Below are 25,935 nucleotides of genomic sequence, written 5' to 3'. Positions count from 1 at the left end.
CGTTACTACCTTCTGGGCCTCAGTTTCCTCACCTGTGAAGTGGGGCTGACAGGATCTAACCTAGATGAAATAATACAGGTAAGGCACTCAGGGCATAATGACCATCTCTGGATCTGTCACAGTGGACCTTGGCAAATGTGGAAGGAATCAATGAATGATCCCTGGGAGAGTAAAAAACAGACAAACAAATAAGGCTAATGAGCATCCATTGAGCATTTTCAATGTGTCGGGAAGGTACTGGGATCAGGGCTTAACATGCCTTATCTCCCTTAAGCCTCTTAACAACCCTTTAAGGGAGGGACTATCATTAGCCCCATTTTACAGATGAGGAAACTGAGCGTCAGCAGTTGAAGACCTTGATGAAGGCTGCCTAGCTAGCGGGAGCTGGAATTCACAGCTGATCGATGCGGAATGAATGACTCACTTGGGGGTGTGCTGGGTGGACAACTAACCTATATTTTGTCATCAAAGGGTTTTAGAGCTGGAGGGAGACTCTTAAAGATAACTTAGCCCTGAAGTTCTTAACTTGGGGGGTCCATGGATGGGGAGACTGCTGGGCTCTGGGACCAAACAGATAAGGTCCCCATCATGCCCAGTGGCTTCCAGCCCCTCCATCTCTGGCCAACCCTCCCCCCTCACCCCAGTCCCAGAGCTGCCCAACTTGTCCTCTGTTGGCACCCCAGCCAAGGGTCCTCTCCCAGTCCCCCCTAAGACTCTGGAAGGCTCCACAGTCACTGAGAATGTCCCTATCCCCTACCCTGGGCAGGAGCAGAGCCGACAGTTGGGGGACATTTCCTTTTCCTTTGGAGATGGTGGGAGAAGGGGGAGAGTGACTGGATGAAGGAAAGCCCGGCCAGTGGGCTTCTAATAATGACAAAGATAACAACAGTATCAAAGGCTAACATTTATTGAACACCTACTATGTGCCAGGCACTGTCCTAACCACATGACACATACGACTGCTTCTTATCCTCACAACTCTTCGAGGTAGGTTCTGTTATGAGCCTCATGTGACACACGAGGGAACTGAGGCCCAGAGAAGTGAGGTAACTTGCCCAAGGCCAGGCAGCTGGGAGGTCAGGGCCAGAGGCTCCCCCTTTCTGGCTAGGTGCCCTTGGACAGGCCACAGCCACTTCTCTGGGTGGCGTTCTCCACCTGTTACCTGCAGGGCCCCACCTCATGGTTTCCATGACGACTAAGATGGTCTCTGTACAGTGTCCCAGCACACAGTAGGCGCTTAGTAAATGAACAGCCTTCCTTCTCTCTTAACTCCAATGGGGGAGACCTGGGAGGGGGGACACCTCAGCAGCACCCTCCCTCCAGTGTTCTTCCCCCAGCCGGGAGTGAGTAACCCGCCCCTTCTCCGCACAGCCACGCGGCGCCATCTCCCCCGCTAGCCCGAGAGCCACGCGGTGCCCAGTCTCACTGCAGTTTTAATGACGTTGCTGGTAATTCCCGCACGTCTGGGCGAAAGCTGCACCACCCCCCCGGGGCGGGGCTTGGGGGGGCCGCCGGGAGGGGGGGTGTCCATCCCCCTACAAGCCCCCCTCCTGTCCGGCCGCCCTGGGAGGCTGCGAGGGCTGGGGAAGGGAGTGAGCCCGGGAAATGCTTCGTCCTGGGGTACCGTCGGGCCCTGGGTGGGCCGGGAGGAGCGCCCCGACAGCAGGGCAAGGGGCTAGGAGGCCTGGGCCTCGTCGTCCGCGCGGTAGCCGGCGTAGAGCGCGGCCAGGGGCCGGAAGCGCGGGCCCCAGCCGCTGAGATAGGCGAAGTCCTGCTCGGAGCCCGACGAGCCGCTGTGCAGCGAGCTGAGCGAGGCGGCCGGCGAGTCCGCGCCCTCGAAGGCGTAGGTCTGGAAGGCGTCGTAGGGCGGCACCGACAGGTCCCCGTCCGCCAGCGCCACCTTGCGGCTGATGAAGTCCCTGAACACCGAGAAGTCCGGCTCGGGGCTCGGCGGCCCCTGCGGGAGCGAGTGACGCTCCGAGGGCAAGCGGGTCTGCGGGGGGCTGCCCGCGCCCCCGCTCCCGCTGGGGACCCCGCCGCCGCCACCCCCGTCGCCGCCCTTGAGCTCGCCGCCGAAGTCGTAGAGGCTCCGCAGCGCCGACATGTCGTAGGCCTCGGTGTCCTGCTCACCGCCGCCCTCGTCGTTGTATTTGATGACATTGTCCCGCATGTCCTCGTCCTCGTCCGAGCTCAGGTGGCTCTTGTGGTGGCGCCTGAGGGTGAGGATCAGCAGCACCAGCACTGTGGGAGAGACAGAAGGGGCGAGTGAGGGCCGGGACCCACCCGGGACACTCTGGGGACCCCTCACCCCCCGCACACAGTGGAGCCGGCCCAACCTAACCTCTGGTGCAAATTTCCTAGATTTCTGTGCAAAAAGACGGTTCCTACAGTCAGAACTGCACTGGCTAGACGGATAGGTAATGAGCTACCCATCTTGGGAGGTGTGCAAATCGAGGCTAGACCACCGTGCTGCGGTGGCGGCACAGGTGGCAGTGTTAAGAGATTTCATGGGTGTTGGGAGCTGGACCCAACCTCTGATGTCTCTATCCTCAACTCTATGAAGAGATACAACCCAAGAGGTCTCTATGTTCTGGGGGGTGCGAAGGGGGCAGCTGAGGGGCAGATGGGGCTGGGGGAATGAAAGATATCTTGAACTTGACTTCTCTTTTACCCTTGCTTTCCTCTATTCCAGAATTCCTGAGCACCTGCTTAGCCCTTTGGGTCTCAGGTCAACATGCCCCTGCAGGAGCTCCCCCGCCCCCACCGCCCCAGCCCCAAGAGCTCCAGGCCAGGTTCAGTGCCTTCACCTCCAACCTCCCCTGGTGAGGAGTTCCTTCCTCTGTCACACGGGTTCTCAGAGCATAGTGGCTGGACCACCAGCAAGCAGCATCTCCTGGGAACTTGCTAGAAATGTGACTTCTCGGCTTCTGTCCTAGATCTACAGGCAGTCTGTCCTGAAGGAGCCTCCAGGTGACGCCCAGGCAGCTCAGGTTTGTGAACCAGAGCTTCCCCCACCCCCAAACACACACTCTAAACTCCCCCCTCGGGGCTCCGAGGAGTGTTCCCCTAGCTCGGTGCCTGGCAGGCAGTAAGCCCTTGAAGCGTGCTTGTTGAGTGAATGACTGACTGAAGAGGTGGATGGAGACGTGGTGAGTGTAAGGATGAAGAATGAGAGCATCGCTCCTTCTTTGCTTTCTGCACTTGACTTCCAGGACTCCACATTCTCTCCTCCTCCCGCCTCGCTGATCACTCATTCTCGGCCTTCTAAGCATGCCTCTCCTCGCCTGTCTGACCCCTTAACGTCAGCCGGCCCTGGATTTGGTCCTTGGCCCTGTAGCCACACCCCTCTATGGGTGCTATCCCCGCAGTTCATTTGGAGGCTGACCACGGCCACATCTCAGCCTCTGGCTCGGACTGACTTCTCCCCTGAGATCTAGATCCTCTGTCCAGTTTCCTCCTCAGCCAGTCCTCTGGGCCGACCAAGAGAATCTCACCCTGAACACATCCAAACTCAAAATAATCTTTCCCCTTCTCTGCTCTCAGTCTCCCCCATCTCCGTGATGGCAACCCGAACTTTCCAGTTACTCAGGGCGTTGTGGGTTTTTTTGTTCACAGTTGGATCCCAGTGCCCGCAAAAGTTTAGCACATGGGGTGGGGGTGGGGTTCTTGCTGGATGGATAAATAAGGAGCTGATGAACCATTGAGAGCATTAAATGGGTAGGTGAGTGGGTGGATAGAGAGACACGTGCTGGGTACCATGCCAGGCACTGGATTCTTCTAGCTGCTCCTAACATCTCCGACCCGGCCAACAGCCAGAGCCAGAGCCAGCTGCTAGGGCCATGCGGCCGGGTTCCAGCCCACGACCTAACAAGGTGGCACCGGACAGGGAAGGGGGTGGGGTTCGGGAACAGGCCCGGCGGGAGGGAAGGTGTCAGGAGAGAAGTGGGAAAGATGGATGGACAGCTTTCCAAGCGGAGGCTGGGAGCTGCAGAGGGGGATGCCCGAGAGAGCAGATGGTGGGGAGTGCGGGCGGCGGGAACCAGATGTGCCAGGCTTGATCAGCGATTCCGCCCGTCACCTTTAGAGCACTGATGTGCACTTTCTTCGTTTGTGGGCAATTAGGCAGAAATTTGTTTGCACTGCCTCGGAAAATGAAACCGCTGTAAAGTGCACCCTCTGGAGAAAGGGTTTCTGAGCCATGGGCTGGGGAGGGGAGAGAAGGGGGCCTGGGCCTCGCAGCTAGGAGAAGCCTGCCCCGGGCCTCTGCAGGGACCCGGGGAGGTGCGGCTTCGCCACTGGCAGGTTCTCAGTGGGATGGCCAGTGGCCGCCACGCCAGTGGCAGGGGGCAGACTGCTGACATCCCCCAGGGAACTGAGCAGAGCTGGTATCTGCAATCTGGACCACGCTTGGGTTCCCCGAGCTCTGGCTGTTCGCTAAAGTCCAGCAGCCAGAGCGGAGGCGAGGCCTCTCTGCTGTGACAGGGGAGGGGGCGTTATGGCCACTGGAATCCAGCTCAGTTCCTAGAACTTGAGCTCTTCACTGGTGACACGTCGTGGGTTCAACTGGCTGCTGGTGGGGTTGCTCCCAGGGTATATTTTGCCTTCCCAAATGTCTTAAGATTTTGCCCCAGCTGCCCCTGGGGTTTTGCCCCCGCTGAGATTCCTAGCAGGTGGCGTAGTTAAAGGGAACACAAGGTGAGGAGGCCAGATTTCAAGTTCGAAGACTACATACCCCTATGCAAGCCACTTAACCCCTGCGAGCCTCACTTTCCTCCTCTGAAAAATGGGGCTGATACACCTGGCTACGTGGTCGCGAGGTTCACAAGAGCCTCTTTTTTACTAAAAGGACTTTACTCAAAGTCCTGCATAGAGAATTAAAAAGGACAGGGATATGAGATTTTTTTTTTTTTTATAATATGCTTGATTTAAAACCTTAGGGCATGTCTGGGCTGTGTAGAGGGTCACCAGCACGCAAGGAGTCTCAGGTGGGGTTGGCATTTTCTGGAGCTGGCGGTGGGGCTGCTCTGTCCTTTGAACACTTGTCATGGGACCTACGCTGTAGAGCCCGGACGTCACTGGGGTCGCCCTTCCTGGTGGGAGAGGGAAGCTGAGGCCCCGTGGGGGTTACTAGGAAGGACGTCCAGGGCCCCAGGGTGCAGGCCAGCGGGGCAGGGGCGTGGCTCTGGGTGGACTCACCGACCAGGATGAGGACACAGACCAGGAGGGCGATGAGGGCGCCGGGGCTGAGGGAGGCAGCCATGACGAAGGCTGTGGTGTTGCAGGACTGGATGGCGCCCGAGCTGTCGCAGCCGCAGATGCGGATGGTGAGCGTGCCCGTGCTGCTCAGCGTGGGCGGCCCGCTGTCCACCACCAGGATGGGCAGGAAGAACACGTCCTGCTCCTGCCGGTTGAAACCCATGTGCTGCGTGTGCACTGCAGCCGTGTTGTCTGCTCCGGGAAAAGGGAGTGGCGTGTGACACCAGGGCCCGGGTCAGCCTCCCCTGTCCCGGCCACCTCCTGATGCCACCTCGGGATTTGCCTCCCTCTGCCCCAAGCTCCTGCCTCCCAGGTGACCCACGGATCGACTCCCCGATCTCCCCACCTTCTGCCCCCAGCTGCCTGGGAATCCTGCTGCCAGCCGTATAACCCACAGTTCTGTCCTTAGCTGTCACAAGATGCTATTCCCAGCTGTCTCAAGATACTGTTTTCGGCTATTCCAAGGTTTTGTCCCCAGCTGGGCCAAGGTCCTGTCCCCAGCTTTTCCAAGATTCTGTCCCCAGCTGGGCCAAGGTCCTGTCCCCGGCTATGTTAATTTTTTTCCTCCCTCATCTTAACAGCCTTCTTTTGTTCCGCCCCAGCTACCCAATGCCCCCTGACCCTGGGGTCCTGGGGTCCTTGGGTTATAGCTTACTGGGCCCCTGACAAGCCCTGGGTCACAGAGAAGACTGGGAATGTCTTCTCTGGCACCTGGCTTTGGCTGAGGGAGCTTTCTGTCAGGAGTCTAAGAGGCTGAGCCTGGAGGGCTGGGGGCATGGCCCCTGGAGCCTGATGAGGGCCCCGAGCGCACTAAGGTCTCCTTTCTACATGTGCGACCAGAGAGGACAGTCAACTAACACATCATACTCATTACATCACTTCAGCCGGTAGATGGGAATGCCAGGCAGGGCTCAGGTGGCTCTCTGGTCCCGGAGCGTGGGCTTCCATGATAGGTGGTGCCTGCTTCCCCGGCCCTTCCTGCCTCTCCCACCCCTCTGCTGCATGGGTCAGGCCATCCCTGAGCCCCCATGATTTTGATGGCTGCCAGTGTGGAGGCTGATACTCAGAGCCGGGCTTGCTGCTGCCCCCACCCTTCACAGCCAGCTCCATATGAGGGGGCCCTGCCTTCCTCGGGGGGTGGGGTGGGGCAGGCTTCCCTCCCGAGTCCTTCTCCTGCGCTCACAGCCTTCCGGCTAGTCTCTCTGACCTCAGACTTTGGCGGTCTGGGTCCCTTCCCCAGCTCTGTGGTCCCTGTCAACACAATTCAATTCCTGGCCTCCCCCAGTCAGGGACACAATGTAGGAGAAAAGAGCTGACCTGTGACCTTGAACACATCTGTGAAGCGAACTAGAGGTCCAGCTCAAACAAGATTGGTCATGGGATGAAGCTCGTGTGATGGCATCATGAGGTTTCGTGATATTATTCTATCTACTTTTATACACATTTGAAAATCTCCATTAAATTGTTTTAAAAAATCATGCTGAGTCAAACATTGACTAGCTTGGGAGCTCACTTAGCTTCTCTGGACCTCAGTTTTCTCATCTGTAACTGAGGAAAATAGGACACATCAGTGTGAGGATTATATGGTAAAATTCATGCCTAGCCCTTAGAATTGGTCCCAGCCGCTGGAAATTCTCCATAAATGCTGGCTGTTCTTTCGTTCATGCCCCACCCCATGTTTCCTGTGCTGCACCCCGTGCCTGCTCTCCGTGTAGGCTGCCCTGCCTCTACTCACCAGTTTCCCGCCAGCGGGAACACCCTCTCCACCTTCTGCCTGGGCAAATTCTCATCTGTCATGCTCCAGCTAAATGTCACCTCCTTTCTGTGGCCTCCTTTCTCCGCTTCCCTGGGAAGGAAGGATTTATGGCTTCCCCCTCCCTGCTCTGACTATGCAGGTGCCACGCACACTTCTGTTAGAGCACTTGTCACATTGCGTTAGGTTAGCATGTGCCTGTCTCTGCCCTGGCACCGAGCCAGACTTGAAGAATGACACTTGAATGAACTGCAACTTTTGGGGTAACTGGTGATCCCAGGTCAGCTCTTCAAGCTCTGGCTTCCACTCCAGCCTGCCTGTCAAAGGATAAATCAACCCCGGCTGTGAAAATATCTGCCTTCCTGAGGGTAGGAAAGGAGACTCAAGAGCAAAATGAGGAAAAGGGAATGATGTGGGACTCCTCTGCACTGACTGCACACTTTCTATGCATCAAGGACCATGTGGATGCTTTAAATATAGTAATGTTTAATTGTCCCAACCACCAAGAGTTGTGACATTATTTCCATTTTATACACGTAGAGGTTGAGGTTCAGAGAGAAGTGACTTGTCTGTATTTATCCAGTGAATTGGTGACATAGCTATTTTTCCCATCCACCCATCAAATCATCCATCTATCCATCCTTCATCCATCCATCCATCCATCCATCCATCCACCCATCCACCCATCCTCCATTCACCCATCTATCCGTCTCCATCCATCCATCTGCCTCCCATCCATCCATCCTCCATCCACCCAACCATCCATCTCCATCATCCATCCATCCATCCATCCATCCATCCATCCATCCATCCATCCATCCTCCATCCACCCATCCATCTCCATCTATCCATCCATCCATCCATCCATCCCTCATCCATCCATCAACCCATCCATCCTCCACCCAGCCATCCAATAAATCTTTATTGAGTGGCTACTATGTCTTAGGCACCATACTAGTCACAGGGAGAAAACAATGGAAAGTTAAACCAATAGTCCTGGATGTGAGCTTATATTATAATGTGGAAGACAAATGTTAATTGAATAAGCCCACAATTTAGTCTACAATTACAAACCATGGTGAGTGCTAAGAAGGAAAATTACAGCAACAGCACCTCACAGAGGACCCAACTTTGTCTGAGAGGTCAGGGAGCTCTTCTTGGAAGAAGTGATATTACTTTTGAGTCCTGAATGATGAGTTCAAGGAGAGGGGACAGCCAAGGCAAAGGCCTTGAGGTTGGAAGAAGCATAATATGCTCAAGGACCTAAAGCAGTCCTTTGTGACTGGAGGGATGAAGGTGATGGCTAGAGTGAGTCAAGGTCAAACTGGGGGCAGGGTGGGGCAGGGGCTCATTATGGAAAGTCTTAGAGGCCATAGTAAGGAATTGGGGTTCTTTTCTTAAAAGCAATGGGAGGCCTTTGACTGGTGGGTTTTAAGCAAAGGAGGGACCGAGTGACATATCATCCATTCATTCCATAGCAAATACTCGTTGAGCACCGTCTGGCTGTCAGGATTATTAGCCCCTGAGGTTAGAGCAATGAACAAGACAGGCATGGTCCCTGCCCTTGCTGGGCCTCCATTCTAGTCAAGGGAGTTACTAATGTAAAACACAAGAGGAGATGTAGAAGACGAGTTAGGGAGATACTGTGTGTTTTCAGTGTGAGAGGATAGTGGGCAGTGGAGACACAGAGAAGTAGACAGTTTTGAAAAATGAGTGGCTGGCTCTGGCTCAGCGTCAAACTCCCAAGCAAGAACAGAGGAGTGGAGAGATGTTTGTTTCTCGAGGTTGCTGTCTTTGGCCATGGAGCCATATGTTCTGAGAGCTCTGGTCCTTGCCACTCCTCCAACCGACAAAAGGGAATCCCTGGGCATCCTCCCTGAACCCCCTGAGCTGCCCTCCTGGGCCGCGGCTGGCTTCACCGGGGGAAGCTGCTGGTCACCCCAGGTCCCCTACCCCACCCGTCCAGGCAGGATCCACGCCCAGCATTGCATCCATCCATCTGGCCTGACATACATCAGTGTCAATCCCTGGCTGCAAAAGCAATATTTATAAATCACGTTTCCAAACTGGCTACAAATGTGTACAAAGAAACAGATGGGTTGGGGTAGCTGTTTGTCACCCAGGATATTTATACGGTGAGGAGGAGGGGGCTTGGCAGGCCGTGGGAAGGGGCTAGGGGCTGGTGGAGGAGCCTCGCCATGGCTGTGCTGAGCTCAGCACATGGCTGCCACCCTCGCTCCTGGAGCACGTTCCAGGTGGTCACACGGGATGGGAGCTCCTGGCAGCTCCCTGTCAAAGAGAGGCAGTTGGGACAGAACTTCAGGGCCCTCGGGTTGGAAAGACTTGTGAACTTCGCGAGGTCAAGCCAGGGCTATTTGTGTCTCCCGGGGCCAACTCAGGATACCATTGGAATAATGCATAGACAAGGCACTAACAGTTGCTAAAATACTGAAATGCTTCCAAAAAGGTTTAAATAGCTCTGATTCTGCTTGCCCCAAGTCCTTCCCTGCTGCCTCAGCCTTCCCCCCATGCCCACCCCCAAATTTGACCCAATCAAGCCACAAAGGGGGTAAAGCCTGGCACAGCGGGGGCTCCAGGGTCCTGCTCCAGGTTATTTATGGTCAGTGGCCCTTTCGGTTGGTTATCTGAACGGCACTGGTTGTGAAATATTTTTAATATGACTCTTGGAAATACAGAGGGTCTGGCTTCAGAGGCCACTGAGGTCCCTCCTTTTGGAGGGAAGCGGTGTAAGGGTCTTGGGGGTGGTCCCAGACCTGTTCCAGGGTCAGAAAGAACCCACGTGACCTGATCTCCTAGCCCTGGCATCCACTCATTCCAACCATGCAGGCCTCCTGTTCCTTGAACATCCTGGACCTGCTCTCACCTCAGGGCCTTTGTACATGCTGTTCCCTCCCCCTGGATCATTCTTGGTCCACTTATTAGCGTGGCTCACTCCCTAATATCCTTTAGATTCATACTTACTACTGATTCCTTCACAGAGGGCTTCCCAGACCCCCTTGTTTAATAGCTCCTACTCTTACTCTGCGTTATTTTCCCACTTTAACACATTTTATGGAATAGCCACTACGTGCCAGGCGCTGCTCCAGGCACTCAGGGCCCAGCATGGAACAAAACCAAGTTTAGACTTGGGTGGAGACTGCATTATCTACCCTCTAGCCACTTTTAGCATCCCCAACGTATTATTCACTTGTTTAATTTCTACCTCCCCTCACCAGAATGTCACCTCCATGAGGGTAGGGAGTTTGTCAGGTTTGCCACTATATTTCAGGACCTAGAACAGTGCCTGCTACATAGGCACCGTGCTTCAGTCAATAATTGCTGAACGCAGGAAATAACGTGTTCCCGGTACTAACAATATACCTCGGTAGCCCTCATCTCGCTGGGGTTGCTGAGCCATTGCAGGGGGCAGGCCCTTTTGGCCCCATTTTACAGATAACAACACGGAGGCTTAGGAAGTGCAGACCTTGCCAGGCTTAGCCAGAGAGCCCCCAGCTGAGCCTGGCCTGGGACGCAGGGCCCTCACTCCCAGTCCACTGACCGCCCCAACCCTCCCACCCCCAGTTCAATCCTCAAAGTCTCAGACTTTGGCGTCTTGAGGAACTTGCTGGGGCACATCTCACAGTGGGATCAGCTCAGGCTGGGCAGGGCAGTCCCTTTCAAGGCGGTGAGTGAGCGAAAGCAGGAAGCACGCTGGGTCTGAGACAGGGGTGGGTTGGAATCCCAGCCTGCCACTGACTCCCAGTATGGCCCTGGGCGGGTCCCTTTCCTCCTAGAGTCTCTGTTTTATCATGGGTAAAATGGTGGGGGCGGGGGTAAGAAAACCACTTCCCAGGGCGGGTGTGAGGATGCAAAGAGAAACATGAGTGGGATACAGGACTTTTTAAACTGAAGGGTGGGAGTGTGTGCACGTGGCTTATTTCAATCTTCAGTTAGACCAGGGGCTCTTTCCATCCAGGACTCTGGCCCACCCACTCCTCATCTGTTTCCTCTCTATAGCGTTCTATTCTCTTCTCTTGGGTGCCCCCTCTCCACTCCACCAACCCGCCCCCAGCTTGTTCTTCAGGGTTTGGCCGGTGGGCTGGGGAACAGCTCTAGCTTGACCCAGATTATCTGTGTGATCTTGGACCTAACACTGGCCCTCTGGGTGCCTCAGTCTCTCCACCAGTAATACGGGAAGTGGAGGGGAGGCTAGACCCCTCCTTCTGTGCATCCTAGGATTTGGTGGCTCAGAGGTAACTCACCTTGGATGTCAAGCAGGGAGAAGTGAGGGTTGCTGGGAGCTTCGGGCACCAGGCGGAAATAGAAGCGGTGCCCACCCTGAGGCTCGTCTCTGTCCACCACGCTGATGGTCTGGATAAGCTGAAGGGTGAGGACGGGGCAGGGAGCTGATGTGAGGCTGAGCCCACTCTGGGCCTGGGTAGAGGGTGTCCCGGTCAGGCCTGGCAAGAATGCCCAGTCCTCAGCCCCTCCATGTACCTGTCCTGGCTTGGCATCCTCACACACAGCCGCCTCGTAGGGAGTGGCCAGCTCCGGGGGATTGTCGTTCACATCCAGGATTCGGATCCTTAGGGATGCCCGGGAGAGCTGGGCATGATTGTCTGCAGCGAGAGCACAGGAGCGGGGGGAGAGGCATCAAATGTGAGATCTAGACAACCCCCCATCGGCCACAAGGACAAGACAAGGCAGTGGGGTCACACTGAGAGATCTGTGGGTTGATTCAGCAGGTAATAGGATCAGAACTGAGGACATCTGGCATGAAGGGGTCACCACCACCACTGCTGTCACCATTGCCACCATTAGGTCATCCTGCTAGTGTCACCATCCCCATCCCCAACATTGGCACTGACACCATGGGCATCACCACCACTACCTCCATCACCATAACCCCTGGAGCCACCCGGCACCATCGTCAACACCATCCCCACCACTGCTCCTTTCACCACCACCGTCACCAGTCCTGTTACCACTACCCTCATTAGTATTATCCTTGTGCCAACATAACCACCAGTACCACCATCGCCAACCTCACCACTCTTGCCATCACCAACCCGGTGGCTCCACCATTGTGACCATCACCATTGGAATGATGGCGTCACCACTGCCCTATCCAAGGCACCACCCTCCTCATCTCTATTATCACAAACACGAAGGCCATCACTATCAGTGCCCTTACCACTACCGCCATCACCAATATCACCACCATCATCACCACCCACGCAGACACGATCCCCACCACAACCACCATGACCAGCCCCACCCTTACTACTGTTACCCCCCATAAACACCTAGGTCGCCATCACATCGCTACCCCCGCTCTGTCCTCCAGCAACACAATCACCACCACTGCCGTCAACCAACATCCCATCCTCAACATCCCATCACCATCAAGTGCACAGAACACACCCGAGCATCCACATCCATTATTTCAGGTATCCACGTGGAAATCCTGTGCTTGGGTTCAACTTCTAGCCCCACATTACAGAAGAGAAACAAAGCATGAGAAATTTTAACGAACTGGTCAGCTGGCAACTGGGCTCTCAAACCTCTGCTCTTTTCAGACCTGATCCTGAGAGGGCAAGACGAGTCCACTGGATATAGGTCTTGGCCGGGGTCTTCAGCAAAACCATGATACCCCCACCTGTGATGTCTTTGAGGTTAAGGCCCCTGATGTATTCATCCCCGGTTCCCAGCACTGTGGGACATGGCACAGAGTAGGTTCTGATGCGTTTGTGGAACTCACGAATGAAGCCTGGAAGAACACAGACAGAGGCTTGGGTTCCAGGCATGGCTCTGTCCTTGACCCAGCATTTGGTCCTCCCTCCCTGAGATCCCCTTCCACATCTGGAAAATGAGCAGAGCACAGTGATTAAGAGTCAGTTTCCTGAACCAAGTTGTTCTGATCTCAACTCCGCCACTTAGTAGCTGTGTGGTCTGTGCCAGGTCACTTGGCCTCTCTGTGCCTCTGTTTTCTCACCAGCGACATGGAGCTACTAGTAATGGGTTGGTTAAGAGGACAGATTGAGTTACTATCTGTGAAGCATTTTTAAACTGTGTATATAACACATAGCAAGTGCTATATAAGGATTTGTTAAATAAACAGATATCCTTGAAGGGTCCTTTCAGCAATGACATCAAGTGACTGCAGGATACCTCGTCCTAGCCTGCCCTCTCTGAGCAGCACCCTGAATGTTGGCCTTTTCTGCCCTTTGTCTCCTGGACCTCTTGGGTGCTCACTGGTGCCCTGCTATCTTAGGAGTTTTTTACTGACAAGCTCTACCCACTGGTGACCTCAAGGACTAGGAGAGGAAGCCACCCCCTTCTAAGCAGGGTGGCTGGGTGTCTAGCCTGGCTGGCAGAGAGCTCTTTAGGGGGCATTCTGGAAGCTTCCAAGCAGCCAGGAACCCCATGAGTTCTGGGGGGGAGTGGGGCTGGTTGGCTGCCCCTTTCTCTGAACTCAGGGGCCACTGAGGGCTGACTGCAGCCGCTTGTGTGTTGATAAAGAGAAGTGGGATCAGGAGGCAGGTGCAGCCCCCTCCTGGGGTCGGGGAAAGGAGGGGGGTGAGTCCTTAATTAACGCAGACTGGACCCCTCTCTGGAGCTCCCCTTAGCCAGGGGCACCTTATCTTCTCAGCTCACCCAGATCTGCTGCTTCAGTGATTAGGGGGGGCTCTTCTGGGGGCGGGAGATCGGAGTCGTGACTGGGAATGCCGGGCAAGCCGTTATTTTTAAGAGTGTGTTGCTGGAGAACTTAAACAGACAGAAGGTGGGAGCATTTGGGAGGAGGGGAGGTGGGGAGGGTAAGGCCCGCTGCCAGGACCAGGCACCACTCTCCCCGCTGAGGCAGAGGGAGGGGGCGTAGGGGCCTATGCTCCATGCAGAGGGTGACCCCAGAGCAGGGCCAGCCCCTCCAAAGGGGACACACTGAAGGGGGACCTGGTCCCCCACTATTGAGCCATTCCTTTACAATCTTTTGGGCCTCTTCTGGCTGCTCTCTCTCTCTTTTTATTTTTTAGCTTTATTGAAATAGAATTTAACCAATAATGTGGTATAAGTTTAAGGTGTGCAATGGGATGATTTTATACATGTACATATTGTGAGATGTTTCCCACAATCAGGTTAGTTAACACATCCTTCACTGCACGTAATTACCTTTTTGTTGTTGTCCTGCCTCCTTTTATTATTTTATTTTATTTTTTTAGGGAGGGGTGGGGCCGAGGGAGAGGGAGAGAGAGAATCTGAATCGGGCTCCTGGCCCAGCCCAGAGTCCGACATGGGGCTCGATCTCACGACTCTGAGATCATGACCTGAGTCGAAACCAAGAGTCAATGCTTAACGGACTGAGCCACCCAGGTGCCCCCTTACCTCCTTTTTAAAAATGTTACAGGTCACCTCTTGGGAAGGCCCGGAACCCTTTGGCATGGGTCTCAGAGGTGGGGCAGCTGAGTGAGCGGTGAAGGGGTGTGCCTCTATGTTGCTAAGTTGTCACCTGCAGAACTGATCCCAGGGACCCCTGAATTGGGGGCTGGCCAGGAACCTCCAGAGCCTGGGTGCCCATGACATCACAGCGGCCTCCAGCCCAGCTGCACATCAGAATCGCCTGGGAAGCCTTTAAAACACACTGATGCCCAAGGCTTGGTCACCGAGGTTGTTAATGGCTGTAGAAATCTAATATGTGGCAGGGGTTGCCAACCACTGCACTGGGGTGGCTGGTAGGTGGGGGAGTCCAACCTGTTATCTTACTTCTGGGGGACTTCCGCTAAACCCCTCCTGATCACAGTTAGCAGCATTTGTGATCACTGCTAATAATTAATTCATACGTTAAACCACCTTAAATGTTTCTGGAATAAAACAAAGACTCCATCAATTAATTAATCTTCACCCCTGTGCAGGACTTTCCAATCGATAAACTTGCTTATCTATGACCTCATTTGATCCTCAGAACAACCTGTAAAGGAGGTCTTGTTAAACCCATTTTGTAGATGAGAAACTGAGGCCCAGAGAGGGCCAGGACCTCGCCCAGAGCCACCAGTGAGTCAGCGCAGAACTGGGTTGGATCCTGGGTCTCCTGCCTCTACTGCCAGTGCTTGGTCTAGATCCAAGGCCAGTAGGCCCTCCTGCGGCCTGGATATCTGTCCATCCAGCCCCAACCACTACTCGGACTCAGGTTCAAGCTGCCCTTCCCCGACGCCCAGCAGCAGGTGCCCTCTCCCGGGGCTGGGTCCCTCAGGGGTCCCAACCCCCCTCTTGGCATCTCAGTTCAGCTGACTGACATGCAAATTAGTTTAATTATTTCTTCTTCTAAAATAAATTATATTTTGCAGTAGCTGCAATATGTTGTGTCAGGCAAAATTGCATTCAATATTTTTAAACTAATTGATGCAGCCTTGAGGAAGGCTGATTGACAGCCCAGCGCCGAGCAGGCCTGCAGCCTTAACCGGTTCCTAGACGAGAATTAAATGTGCTGCGGCCTGGTGCTCCCTCCCGGAGCGAGCTCGCTAGGAATCTGGGAAGGTGGCAGGTGAAGCTCTGGGGGCCTGGGGGCCAAGGAGGTGGGCTGTTGAGTGGGCACCTCGGGAAGAGACTGGACTGGAGGCTGGAGGGCTGCTGTGCGCTGTGGGCAGGTCTCCTACCTTCTCTGGGCCTTGGAGTCCCTGAAGTATAACAGACAGGGGATCGGACTGCGCTGTTTGGAGCTGAGGCTTCTGGGTTCTGCTGACAATTATGAATTGAGGGCCTCCTTGGTGCCAAGGACATAACAGTGAACAAGACCTAAACGGTCCCTCAGTCTCGTGGCAGGGACAGACAGTACTCCAGACTCTGATAAGAGCTAAGAGATTAAGGTTCAGGAGCAGGGTGGGTGCAGGGCTGTCTTCTCCGGAGCAAGTGACCTTTAGGCTGAGCTCCAACTAGGAAGGAATCAGGGGGAGGAATGCGAGGGAAAGAGTGCCCCAGGGAATAGGGACAGCATCTGCAAACACCCAGAGAGCAGGAGGCTGTAGATAACGAGACTCTGGACCCCTTCCAAAGAAGACCCCAACCCCTGGCAGGCACTCACCTGGTATCTGAACCAAACTGGGTTTGGAGGGCTGGGGGCCACTGGGAAGGGAAGAGGAAATGGGAGCTGGCCTGGTGACTCTGTTAAGGGCACTCTTAGGAATGTGCTCCTTCCCAGAAAGACATCCACAAACACATAGGAAGCGTGTGCTGTGGGCCAGGGTCTGGGCTGCCGCATTTCATCCTGTCAACCATTGTGGGAGGTGGGGACTAGCATTACTGACATTTTACTGAGGAGGAAACCAGTGCAGAGACGTAACGAACTTGCCCAAGGTCTTGTAGGGAACAACCGATCAACCTGGGACTTGAACCCGCGTTTGGTTCCAAAGGGGGAGTTTCTAAGCATCGGATGGTACTGCCTGTCTTGCCATCATTAGCTGTCAGAGTCCTACTTGCCTCAACGTCCTAAACAAATGTCTCTGTCTCTTCCTGGAAGCTTTCCCTGACTGCCTCTGTCCTGGGCCACCAGAATCTAAGCCCAAGTCCTACATGCCCGCGGGCTGCATGTGATCTTCCGGCTATCTTCCTGGCCTTCTCCTTCACCCCTCTCTTGAGCTCTGCTCCAAGCTGGCTCCGTTCTCTCCTTCAGATCTTTGCCCAGATGTCTTCTCAGAGAGCCTCACCTGATGACCTTCTTTAAATGGGCCCCTTGCCATCCCACCAGACACCCCTTCCCTGCTTTCTCTCCATAGCACTTGCCCAACACTCCCTATGCTTTTACTTACTTAACTTGCTCATCACCTGTCTCCCCCACTAGAAGATAAGCAGATTACTATTTTGTTTACTGCTATGGGCGTGGCACATAGTAGGTGAGTAGTAAAGATTGTCAAATGAATGGATTTCATTGTCTGTGGCCTCCCTGACCATGCCACAGGCAGAGACCGAGACCTCCTTGGATGGACTGGTTTCTCCATCTGGGAAAGAGTCAAGCTGTGTGATGCTGTTCCTGCCTCTCTCTTTGGACTAAGGTTTTCTCATCAGTAAAACAAATGAAGGGAGAGACAGAGGAGGCAAGGGAGGTTGCAAGAGTGGGAGTGAGAAGTGGGGGGAAGAAGGAAAGGAGAGGGGAAAGGAACTGGGGTGGGGGAGGGAGAGAGCTTGGGGGGCAGCTCAAAGACACCTCCTTCCCACTCACTTGCAGAGCCGGACACTCTTCTCCAGTCCCCCATCCCCTCCCCCTCCCAAGAGAATTAAATTGCATCCAAACACCAGGCTCTGATTAGAGCTGGCCAGCTGGGCAGGAAGATTTATCATCCCAATTACCCGCCGGCCAAGACAAGCAGGCAGGCCGGTGAGGGGGGTGCTGGGTGAGCAAGTGGGGGTGCTCCAGGAGGGGGATGTCAGGGCTGTCAAAAGGGGACTCCTTGCACCCCCTGCCCTGTCCCCACTCACCTTTAGCAGGAGCAGGAGTTTTGGACACCGTTCTCTGTCTCTCTCAGGACTTTGATTATCTCTTTGGCTTCCCAGGGGAGACTAGAGGCTTTGACTCTGGGGGGGTGGGGGCGATGTGTAGTCCTCCAAAGGGTAAGGGAGGACTTCAGGGTGAATCAGGGACTCTGGAATGGGGGGTGGGGGTGGGAGAACGTTTTCCTTCCTAGGGCTGAGCTGGGGATTCCATGCACACGACAAAACCCTTGTCCCGGTAGGCTTCCGTTAGGTACTCAGGTGCCACAGGATTCCGGGAGTTAGCCCATCCAAGAGGAGCCCAGGCCTGACTTACACACCCCTGGTGATGGGGAGTTCATGCCTCTTGAAGCAGCCCCTTCCACGCAGGACTGTGCCAAGCCTCTCCCCCAGACGGCACCACACTCAGCTTCCCTGCCCTGCCACCCCAGCTCATGTCTAAGCCTGAGGCTTCACGACAGCCTCCCATGTGTCCTCCTGCTCCAGGCCAACCCCTCCTTTCAGCCATGAGCCCGAGTGAACACTGGGATCGCCCATCTGACCACGTCTCTCTTCTGCTCAAAGACCTGCCTTGGTTCCCCGTTGCCTCCAGGAGACGTCTGGCTTCTCAGAGGACATCCGAGGCCCTTACCGTAGCGGGTAGCGGACCAGTGAGCTTCTGCACGCTCACCTCCCCTCACCTGCTCCAGCCGACCGCCACGCCCGCCCCTGGCCACACCCAGTCTGCCCGTTCTCGGCATGGCCGGCGGACTGCTGGGCTTCTGGGTCTTTCTGCCTCTCCTCAGCCTTTGAGACCCAAATCAGATGTCCCCTCCTCTGGGAAAGATTTTGGGCCTTCTTCCCCTCTGGGTGGGCAAGTCCCTCCCTGCTGCTCTTGAGTGCCCACTGCCCCCTGCCACTCCGTGTTGTCGTTGACTGTCCACACGTCTCTCCCCCGCCTTCCCATGAGCTCCGAGGTCAGTGGCAAGCCTTGTATACCACCAGATCCCAGCACCCAGCCCTGGATGGGCAGTGACAAGAGGCTCTCTGAAAACACTAGCTGGGGGTAGACATGCGGGGGGGGGGTGCGGGGGGGGTCCTCATGGCAACTGAGCACTCTGCCTCTCACTCCACTGCAAGCTCTCACCCCCATCCCCATTGTTCTCCTAAGGAGCACTGGACTGAGAGTCATAAGGCCTCACTGCTGGACTTGGGCAAGCTGCTTCCTTTCCTTGGGCTTAGTCTCCCTAGCTATGAAGTGGGGGTGGGGGGCTGGAGTCCATCATCTCTGACATTCCTTCTTCCCTCAGATTCTTTCTCTGGCTATGACTCCCACGTATCGCGTGTCAGAACCATGCTAGGTACTTTACATACACAGATTCTAACATACATGACATGCAATGTTTTAGATACAATATTCAGTATGACGTCTGGCACACCGTAAGCTTCAAATAAACAGAAGCTGCTATTATTGTAAAGATATTGTAAAATCATTATCTTTGGGGCACCTGGGTGGCTCAGTCAGTTAAGCATCTGCCTTTGGCCAGAACATGATCCCAGGGCCCTGGGATCAGGCCCCATGTTGGGCTCCTTGCTCAGCGGGGAGTCTGCTTATCCCTCTCCCTCACCCCCCTGCTCATGCTTGCTCTCTCTCTCATTCAAATAAACAAATAAAAATCTTTTAAAAAATTATTATCTTTACAGCCATGTAACACATTACCATTTTATAGATGAGAAAAGTAAGGCAATGAGAGGAGGAGTGACCTGTCCAACCTCACACAGCTGGGAACGGTACAAATGGCCCCAGTTCTCGCCTGTCACGCCCCGACCCTGCTTTCCTAACTGGGTGGGGCAGCCCCTCTGTCTGTTCATTCGGTAAATACCTACACACGCCTACTGAGGGCCTGGCCCGGTATGAATAGTGCCGATGCCGACGAGACCCTGCCCTCTGGGAAAGTACAGCTTCCCGGGGAGAAGAGATTAACTAAATATTCACACAAATACATATATAAATCATGACGTGTGCTCCGTGGTTTGCAGGAAAAACCGGGGTGCTGTAAGATGTACTTGGCCTGGGGTGACCCAGATGGGGAAGCTTCTCATCTAGTTAACTCTTTGCTTTTCCTGGTGGCTAGAGACACCCCCCCACTCCAGACCAGCTTAGGGCCAGACAACCCTGGAGGAGGGGTGCCGGATGCAGCCTCTGGCACCCCTACCCCCCCGCACTGGCCTTCCAAGTCCGCACCCCCATCTCTTTGAAGACTGTCCCTTTACAACTGCCCTTTCCACCGAGGATTCAGACACAAATTGTACTTTAAATTCAATATCGGTCATTAATATTTCATGATTACAAAACGTTAAAGATAATGTCAGTGGAAGGAGCGTCTGCATGGGCAGAATGGATGACTCAGAAGTTCGGGGAGAGGGGAGCCGGCATACTAAGCGGCTGGGGAGTCTTTGAGGTAATCCAGTGTGACAGCGGCGGCTCCCGACTGAGTGCAGCCTTCTCCAAGGTGCTCACCGAGCTCGGCCACTGTGTACAAATATTTCCCCTCTGATTCTTGTCACCTCGTGTTTGTTACGCCGGGAGCAGATGGGGCCACCGTGACCCCACCAGCGCCCTCTGTTTCTGCGGGGAGCCAAATGGATGCTTCAGCAGGAGGCTGTGGGCAGACAGACCCATTGGCATTGCACTTGGGGCTCCGGCTGGCTGCTGGGAAGCAGGAAGTCTGGAGGGTGGAGCCCTGGCCCTGCATGGATTTGCTCCGTGACCTTGGAACCATTGCTGTTCCACCCTGAGCCTTTATCTTCTCATCTGTAAAGTGGGGATAATAATTTTGCCCTCGTCTCACAGACACAGTGAGAAGCTGGAGTGGGTGGGTTATCTGTGACACGCCTGGATTCGTGTCTGGCACCAAAGAAACAGGACTTGAGGGGCATCTGGGTGAGAGCCGGGCTTTGGAGTCAGACAGGCTGGGGCTGGGAATTTGGACAAATGACTTCACCTCTCATCCATACGCTGGGGATAAGGGCAGAGCCGACACTTCTCAGGTGCGAAGAGTCATTGAGCGAGCCCACTATTGTAGAATGCCTTGTGCAGAGTGGGTGCCAAAGTCAAGGGCACAGAGTCAAGATCAATAGATACCACTAATTGAGCACTTATTAAGTACTAGGCAAGTTCTTTCCCTGCATGATCATACTGAATCCTCCCACTAGCTCTGTGAAGTGGGAGCCATTCCTTTTCTCATAGATTAATACCTGGTGAGGGTTGGGCAGGGGTTGTTGATTGCAGCTCAGAGGGGGAGGGTCTCTAGCCCAGTGATCAGTCTCCTTTCAGAGCCTCCCCTTCCGCATGGTCGCATGGTCGGTTGCTAGGCATTAGTGGGTGGGAGAGGGGCGGGGCTCAGACTGCAGAGAGTACCAGGGAAAGGGAGCTCAGGAGGCCTTGCTGCGGAGGAAACCCTGTGGACTCGCTCCAAATCCCGGCTCTGCCACCACACATCCTGGGGGCAAGTTTCCTCTCTGAGCCTCGATCTTCCCATCAGTAAAGTGGGTGCTGATGGGTTACTGATCATGATTCAGTGAAAATCTGCACTAGAAAGCCTCTAGCCCAGAATATGTATGAGGTAAACATTGTAAAATGTTTGTGGGAGAGTCCCCTCCACATTCTTTCTTCTGTGAAACGGCAGCATTGCAGATTTTGTATGACACTTCAGCTGCTCTCTGCAGAGAGCCACTGGGCAGAAGCACAATGCTTAACCCAAGAGTGGGACGTCAGGCAGTGTGACAGGCTGTGGGGGGAGAGGTATCTGTGGGCAGGGAGAGGCGGCGTCTCTGCCCCGCAGCCAGGCCAGTCCCCCCCTGGCTGCCCAGGGAGCGGGTTCAGGGAGGTAAGGAGGGGGAGCTCTCCTCCCCCCAAGTCCAGCCGCCACTTCCTCTCCAGCCACCTTTGTTACCTTCCTTTCATGCGGCGGAGGAGTGGATTCAAAGGCTCTGGAGCAGCAGGCACTGAGGTCTGAGCCAGCTTTGTATTTTCTTTTAAACTGAAGTTGAAAGAGATGGAGGGAACTTCAGCCCAGGGACTTCCTTGGCCCATGGGCCGGTGGGGCCTGCAAAGTGGGAGGGCGCCAGCAGGGGGAGGAGGAGGAAGGCTGGCAGGGGGCTCGCAGGGCCAGGAGAGGCTTGGGGCCCCCCTGGAAATGCAGGCAGGGGCAAGTTTGAATGTCGCCCACCCACCCGAGGCTCAGAGGCTCTGAGTCTTTCTGTTGTTATGACTGCTTCCTGGCAGATCTGGGGCTCCTGGACCTTGAGAGCTGAGGGGTGGGGGTGGGGGTGGGGCTCAGAGACCAGGTGCAGGCAGCTGGTTTTGGAGGAGGCCTGGAACTGCTGCCTCCCCTCTCCTGGGGCTCTGTGAACCCAGTCGTCTTAGCTCCTCACCTCCATGGCCTTACTTATCTAGACTCCATGCATGGAGGCCCCCTCTTTCTCTTGCAGCTCACACCGTGACGGCTTCACCAAACGGCACGTGCGCGCGTGCACACACACACACACACACACACACACACTCATTCTTCTAGAAAGCCAGGCCAAGCACCTTGAAGTAGACCCAGATCCCTCTCTATCTCTTATCTCCATGTCCGTCATTCCATCAGAAAGTCCTGGGGTGCCATTTTCAGCCTGTCCCCCAAAGCTGACCACATATCACCTCCCCTGCCTGTCACCCTGGGCCAGGCCACAGTCTCGTCTTGCTGCCACGATCACATTTAACTTCCCCCCTCACCCCTCAACATTCCTATTCTCATGCAGTAGCCAGAGGTATCCTGTCAGGCAATGTCCCTCCTCAGCTCAAAGGGTGCCCCTGTCCTGTGATTCCCACCTTATTCAGAGTAAAGTCCAAAGAACTTACAACAGCTGACCACCCTGCCCCTCGCCAACCACACTGGTCTCCTTGCTCCTCCGCCAGTATGCTGGGCAGACTACCACCTCAGGGCCTTTGCTCTGGCTGTTCTCTCTGCTTAGAATACTCTTCCCTCGGACGTGGGCATGACTCCTTCACTTTCGGAAGGTCTCTGTTGAAATGTCTCCTTCTCAGAGAGGCCTTCTTCTTCTTCTTTTTTTTTTTTAAGATTTTATTTATTTATTTGACAGAGATAGAGACAGCCAGCGAGAGAGGGAACACAAGCAGGGGGAGTGGGAGAGGAAGAAGCAGGCTCATAGCAGAGGAGCCTGATGTGGGACTCGATCCCAGAACGCCGGGATCACACCCTGAGCCGAAGGCAGACGCTTAACCGCTGTGCCACCCAGGCGCCCCAGAGAGCCCTTCTTCTAAGAGGAACAACAGCCTCTTCTTCCCAATCCCCTTCCCTGGCTTTCTTCTTTCCCGGTTTCTCACTAGCACTTCACATCATCTGACGTACGAACACCTGTTGGCTGACAGTCTAGCGCTCCCCCACAAAGACAGGAGCTTTTCTGTCTTGTTCAAGGCTGTACCCCCAGTCTCCAAAACAGGGTTTCGTATGTAGTGGGTGCTCAATAAATGCTGAGGGAAAAAAGCCAGCTTCAGGACCAGCTCTCACCTTTTGGCTTGGGATCCTTCTCAGGTCTTTGTTCCTACGCAGCAGCTTTTGCCTCCCGCAACCAGGCCATCTGTGCCAGGTTTCTTTCTCTTTGCCCCGCCTCAGCCCCGCCTCTCACTCAGCCTTCGCCCCGCCCCCAACATTCGCCCCGCCCCCCGGCTCACCCGCCTCCATGGCCAGCACGGTGATATTGTGCCAGCCGGCCGTCTCACGGTCCAGCCCCTTGCCCGTCACGATGGCGCCCGTGTCCGCATCGATATCAAAGATCTGGTCCAAATCCGAGTCGCGGTCAATGGCGTACCTGAGGAAGGAAGGGCGGGGCTGACTGAAGGTGCCCTGGCGCCAGGTGGAGCCCGTGCCTAAGTCCACCCCACCCCCCCGCCCCTAAAAGAGGGACCCCCTGCCTGGGAGACACCAGGAGCAGAGAAACCCTTTCCAAGAGAGGAGGGGTGGAAAGGGATCTGGGTTTGCCTCTCTGCTGCACCGGTACCCGCTGTGTGACCACGGGCCACCCTCAACCTTTCTGAGCCTCGGTTTCCTCAGCTGGGTAACGGGGCTAATAATTTGCACCACACAGTTGTGACGGCAACTCCCTGGCACAGAGCTAGCACTCACTGCATATTCGAGTCTTTTCTTTCCCCAAGAGCTGACCCTAGAATTGGGCTACGGAAGGGGGCGGGGCTGGCATGGGTGGGTGCGTGGGTGGAACAGAGGTGCAAAGGATCAGAGAACGGCGGGCAGGAATTACTCGGAGAACGGCGAATGGTGCCCAGCGCGCAGAACCGAGAAGCAGGCGGAGTGTGGCACCCGCACCCGCGGGGCGCGGAATTCAGGGCTTGGACGTGTCCTGGGGTGGGGGGAAGGCGAGAGGAATTCTGAGCGGGAGAGAGGGGGTCGGGGTGGAGGCCCCAGCCCGGGAATACGGGCAGAGCGAGTGCGGTGGCGAGGGGTCGGGTGGTGGGGGGGGATGGCCGCGGCCCCTCCCCGCCTGCGCAGCACGCGCGAGCTAATCTGCGGCTTTTCAGTTGCCGCGTGAAAAAGCCCTTTGTTCCGCCTTCTTCCCGGGCCTTTGTGCGGCGGCTTCAGGCCTGAAAGGCCCGTGTCCAACACATGTCTCGGGCGGCGGCCCAGAGAGGCCCCGCCAGCTCCGGCCGCCGCTTCCCCGCGCTGATAACGTGGGCGGGGGGGCGCCGCCAGGCTGCGCGGCCCACAAAGGCCTCGAATGCCAAGCAAGGGCGCATTGTACGGCGAGGACAAAGAAGCTTGGCGGGGTGGAGCTCCGCCTGAGCCACCCGGCCCCTCCCACAGGGAGGAAAGGGACCCTTTCCAGGTCTCCTAGAGGGGGAAACTGAGGCCCAGGGAGGCCAGGGCGCCAGAAACGCCCTCTGCTGGAGGCGCAAAGCCCTGAAGTGACCCTATAGGGGGACTTTGCATTACAACTTCCCCGGGCCTCAGTTTCCTCATCTGTGGAATGGGAATAATGACACCCAGTGGACTGCCCGCGTCTGAGAGTAGCAGAGCTGCAATTGAATCCTAAGTTACTTACTCTACCTGTGTGACATTGGACAAGTCACTGGACCTTCCTGGCCTCCGTTTCCTTACCTGGAAAAGGGGGTGATCTATACTCCCTCACAGTGGCGTGGGTTAGAGGAGCTAATTCATGAGACTGGGCACAGGCATAGGTGACATCCCTTATTCTTTTCCTGGTTACCGGGGTGGAGGCGAAGATGGTGAAAGCCATGGCCAACTGTAAAAGGCTGGGTGTATGGGTATAGTGGGCATTACAGCCTGTCTCCCGAGCCACCATCAACTCTCCTTCCTGTCCCTAAGCTGCTAAGCCCACACCCTCCTTGCCCCTAACCAACCTGGGTCCTCCTGACCTGGGTGGAAGTGTATGGGGGGGCTTCAGACCCAAGATGATACTTCTTTCCACTAGTACAGCACTTCATAGTTCAGAGCCTGCTTTTCCTTTAGCCATCCCTCCGTGCATTCCTTTATGCCTAGACATTAACCGAGTGCCTTCTCTGTGCTGCTCTGTGCTAGGTCCTGGGGATAAATGGGCAAACGAGACACATGACGTCCCTGCCTGGCATCCTGTGAAGCTAATGGGATCGCTCCTGTTTTGCAGATGAAGACACTGAGGCTCAGAGAGGAAACGTGCCAAGCTTAGGACTGCCAAGTATGGTTGAGCAGGTTGTGTCCTGCACAAAGGTCCAGGTTGAAGAGGTGAAGTGGGGTTAAAATCTAACCGGTGTTCAGCTTGCCAAGCCATGTGTCCTGAGGGAGGATCTTCTCAAAGAGGGCTCTTCTTCTTATTTATGCAAAGATGCTATGTGGGCTAGTGATGACCCTACTCAAAATTGCACAGGGACTGTCACAGAATTGGAATTTGTACCCAAGTTTGGGACTCTCTACCCAGAGTGCTTTTAGCTCATTGTACCACCCAAAGCTGCAAGGCATGGAGCCTCAGGTCCTCTTTGCCCCCAGCCTGGCCCTGTCAGATGTTTGGGTCCAAAGGAGGTAGAACCAGACTCCGAGCGCCAGCTCGGCTGGAAGGAAACTCTCCCTGGTTCTCCTGGGAGACAGAGTCCAGGAGAAGGCCAGGGCCTGCCACAGCCTCGGGCTCCTGATCGCTGGGTCAGGACTGGGCGTGCGGCAGGGCTTGTGGGAGGATGCCTACCACCTTCCTGCTTGACCTCCCCCCTCTTTTCTCTCCTCCCAGTTTTTCTATTTTGTACCCTCCTGGGGGTGGGGGGCGGAATCTAAGTGGAGGCAGCTGTTCCCAAGGCCGTGGGGCGGGCTGCAGGGACCTGCCATTAACCAGCAAGAGACCTGGGGCTGCAGGTCAGTGTGGCTGGCTGAGCCCAGGTGGTTTTGTTTCAGCTCCGGAAG

The 25,935-nt window shown here is 55.3% G+C and overlaps 1 protein-coding gene across 1 annotated transcript in view; it reads right to left on the bottom strand.

Annotated features, from left to right (window-relative positions):
- Positions 1-891: 891 nt before the first annotated feature.
- The window catches only part of CDH22 (cadherin 22), a 67,393-nt gene continuing 42,349 nt past the window's right edge, over positions 892-25,935 (bottom strand). The window contains exons 7-11 of the mRNA XM_045804771.2: positions 23,208-23,344; positions 11,507-11,628; positions 11,272-11,389; positions 5,197-5,448; positions 892-2,241 (exon numbers count right to left, since the gene is read on the bottom strand). Of these exons, the coding sequence (XP_045660727.1) occupies positions 1,676-2,241; positions 5,197-5,448; positions 11,272-11,389; positions 11,507-11,628; positions 23,208-23,344 (1,195 nt within the window). The 3' untranslated portion in view covers positions 892-1,675. The remainder of the gene's footprint in view (positions 2,242-5,196; positions 5,449-11,271; positions 11,390-11,506; positions 11,629-23,207; positions 23,345-25,935) is intronic.

The sequence above is a fragment of the Ursus americanus genome, chromosome 22 (genome assembly GCF_024610735.1).
Source record: "Ursus americanus isolate L20-20 chromosome 22, mUrsAme1.1.p, whole genome shotgun sequence".
NCBI classification, from domain to species: Eukaryota; Metazoa; Chordata; class Mammalia; order Carnivora; family Ursidae; genus Ursus; species Ursus americanus.
This window is presented reverse-complemented; position numbering and strand designations above follow the sequence as displayed.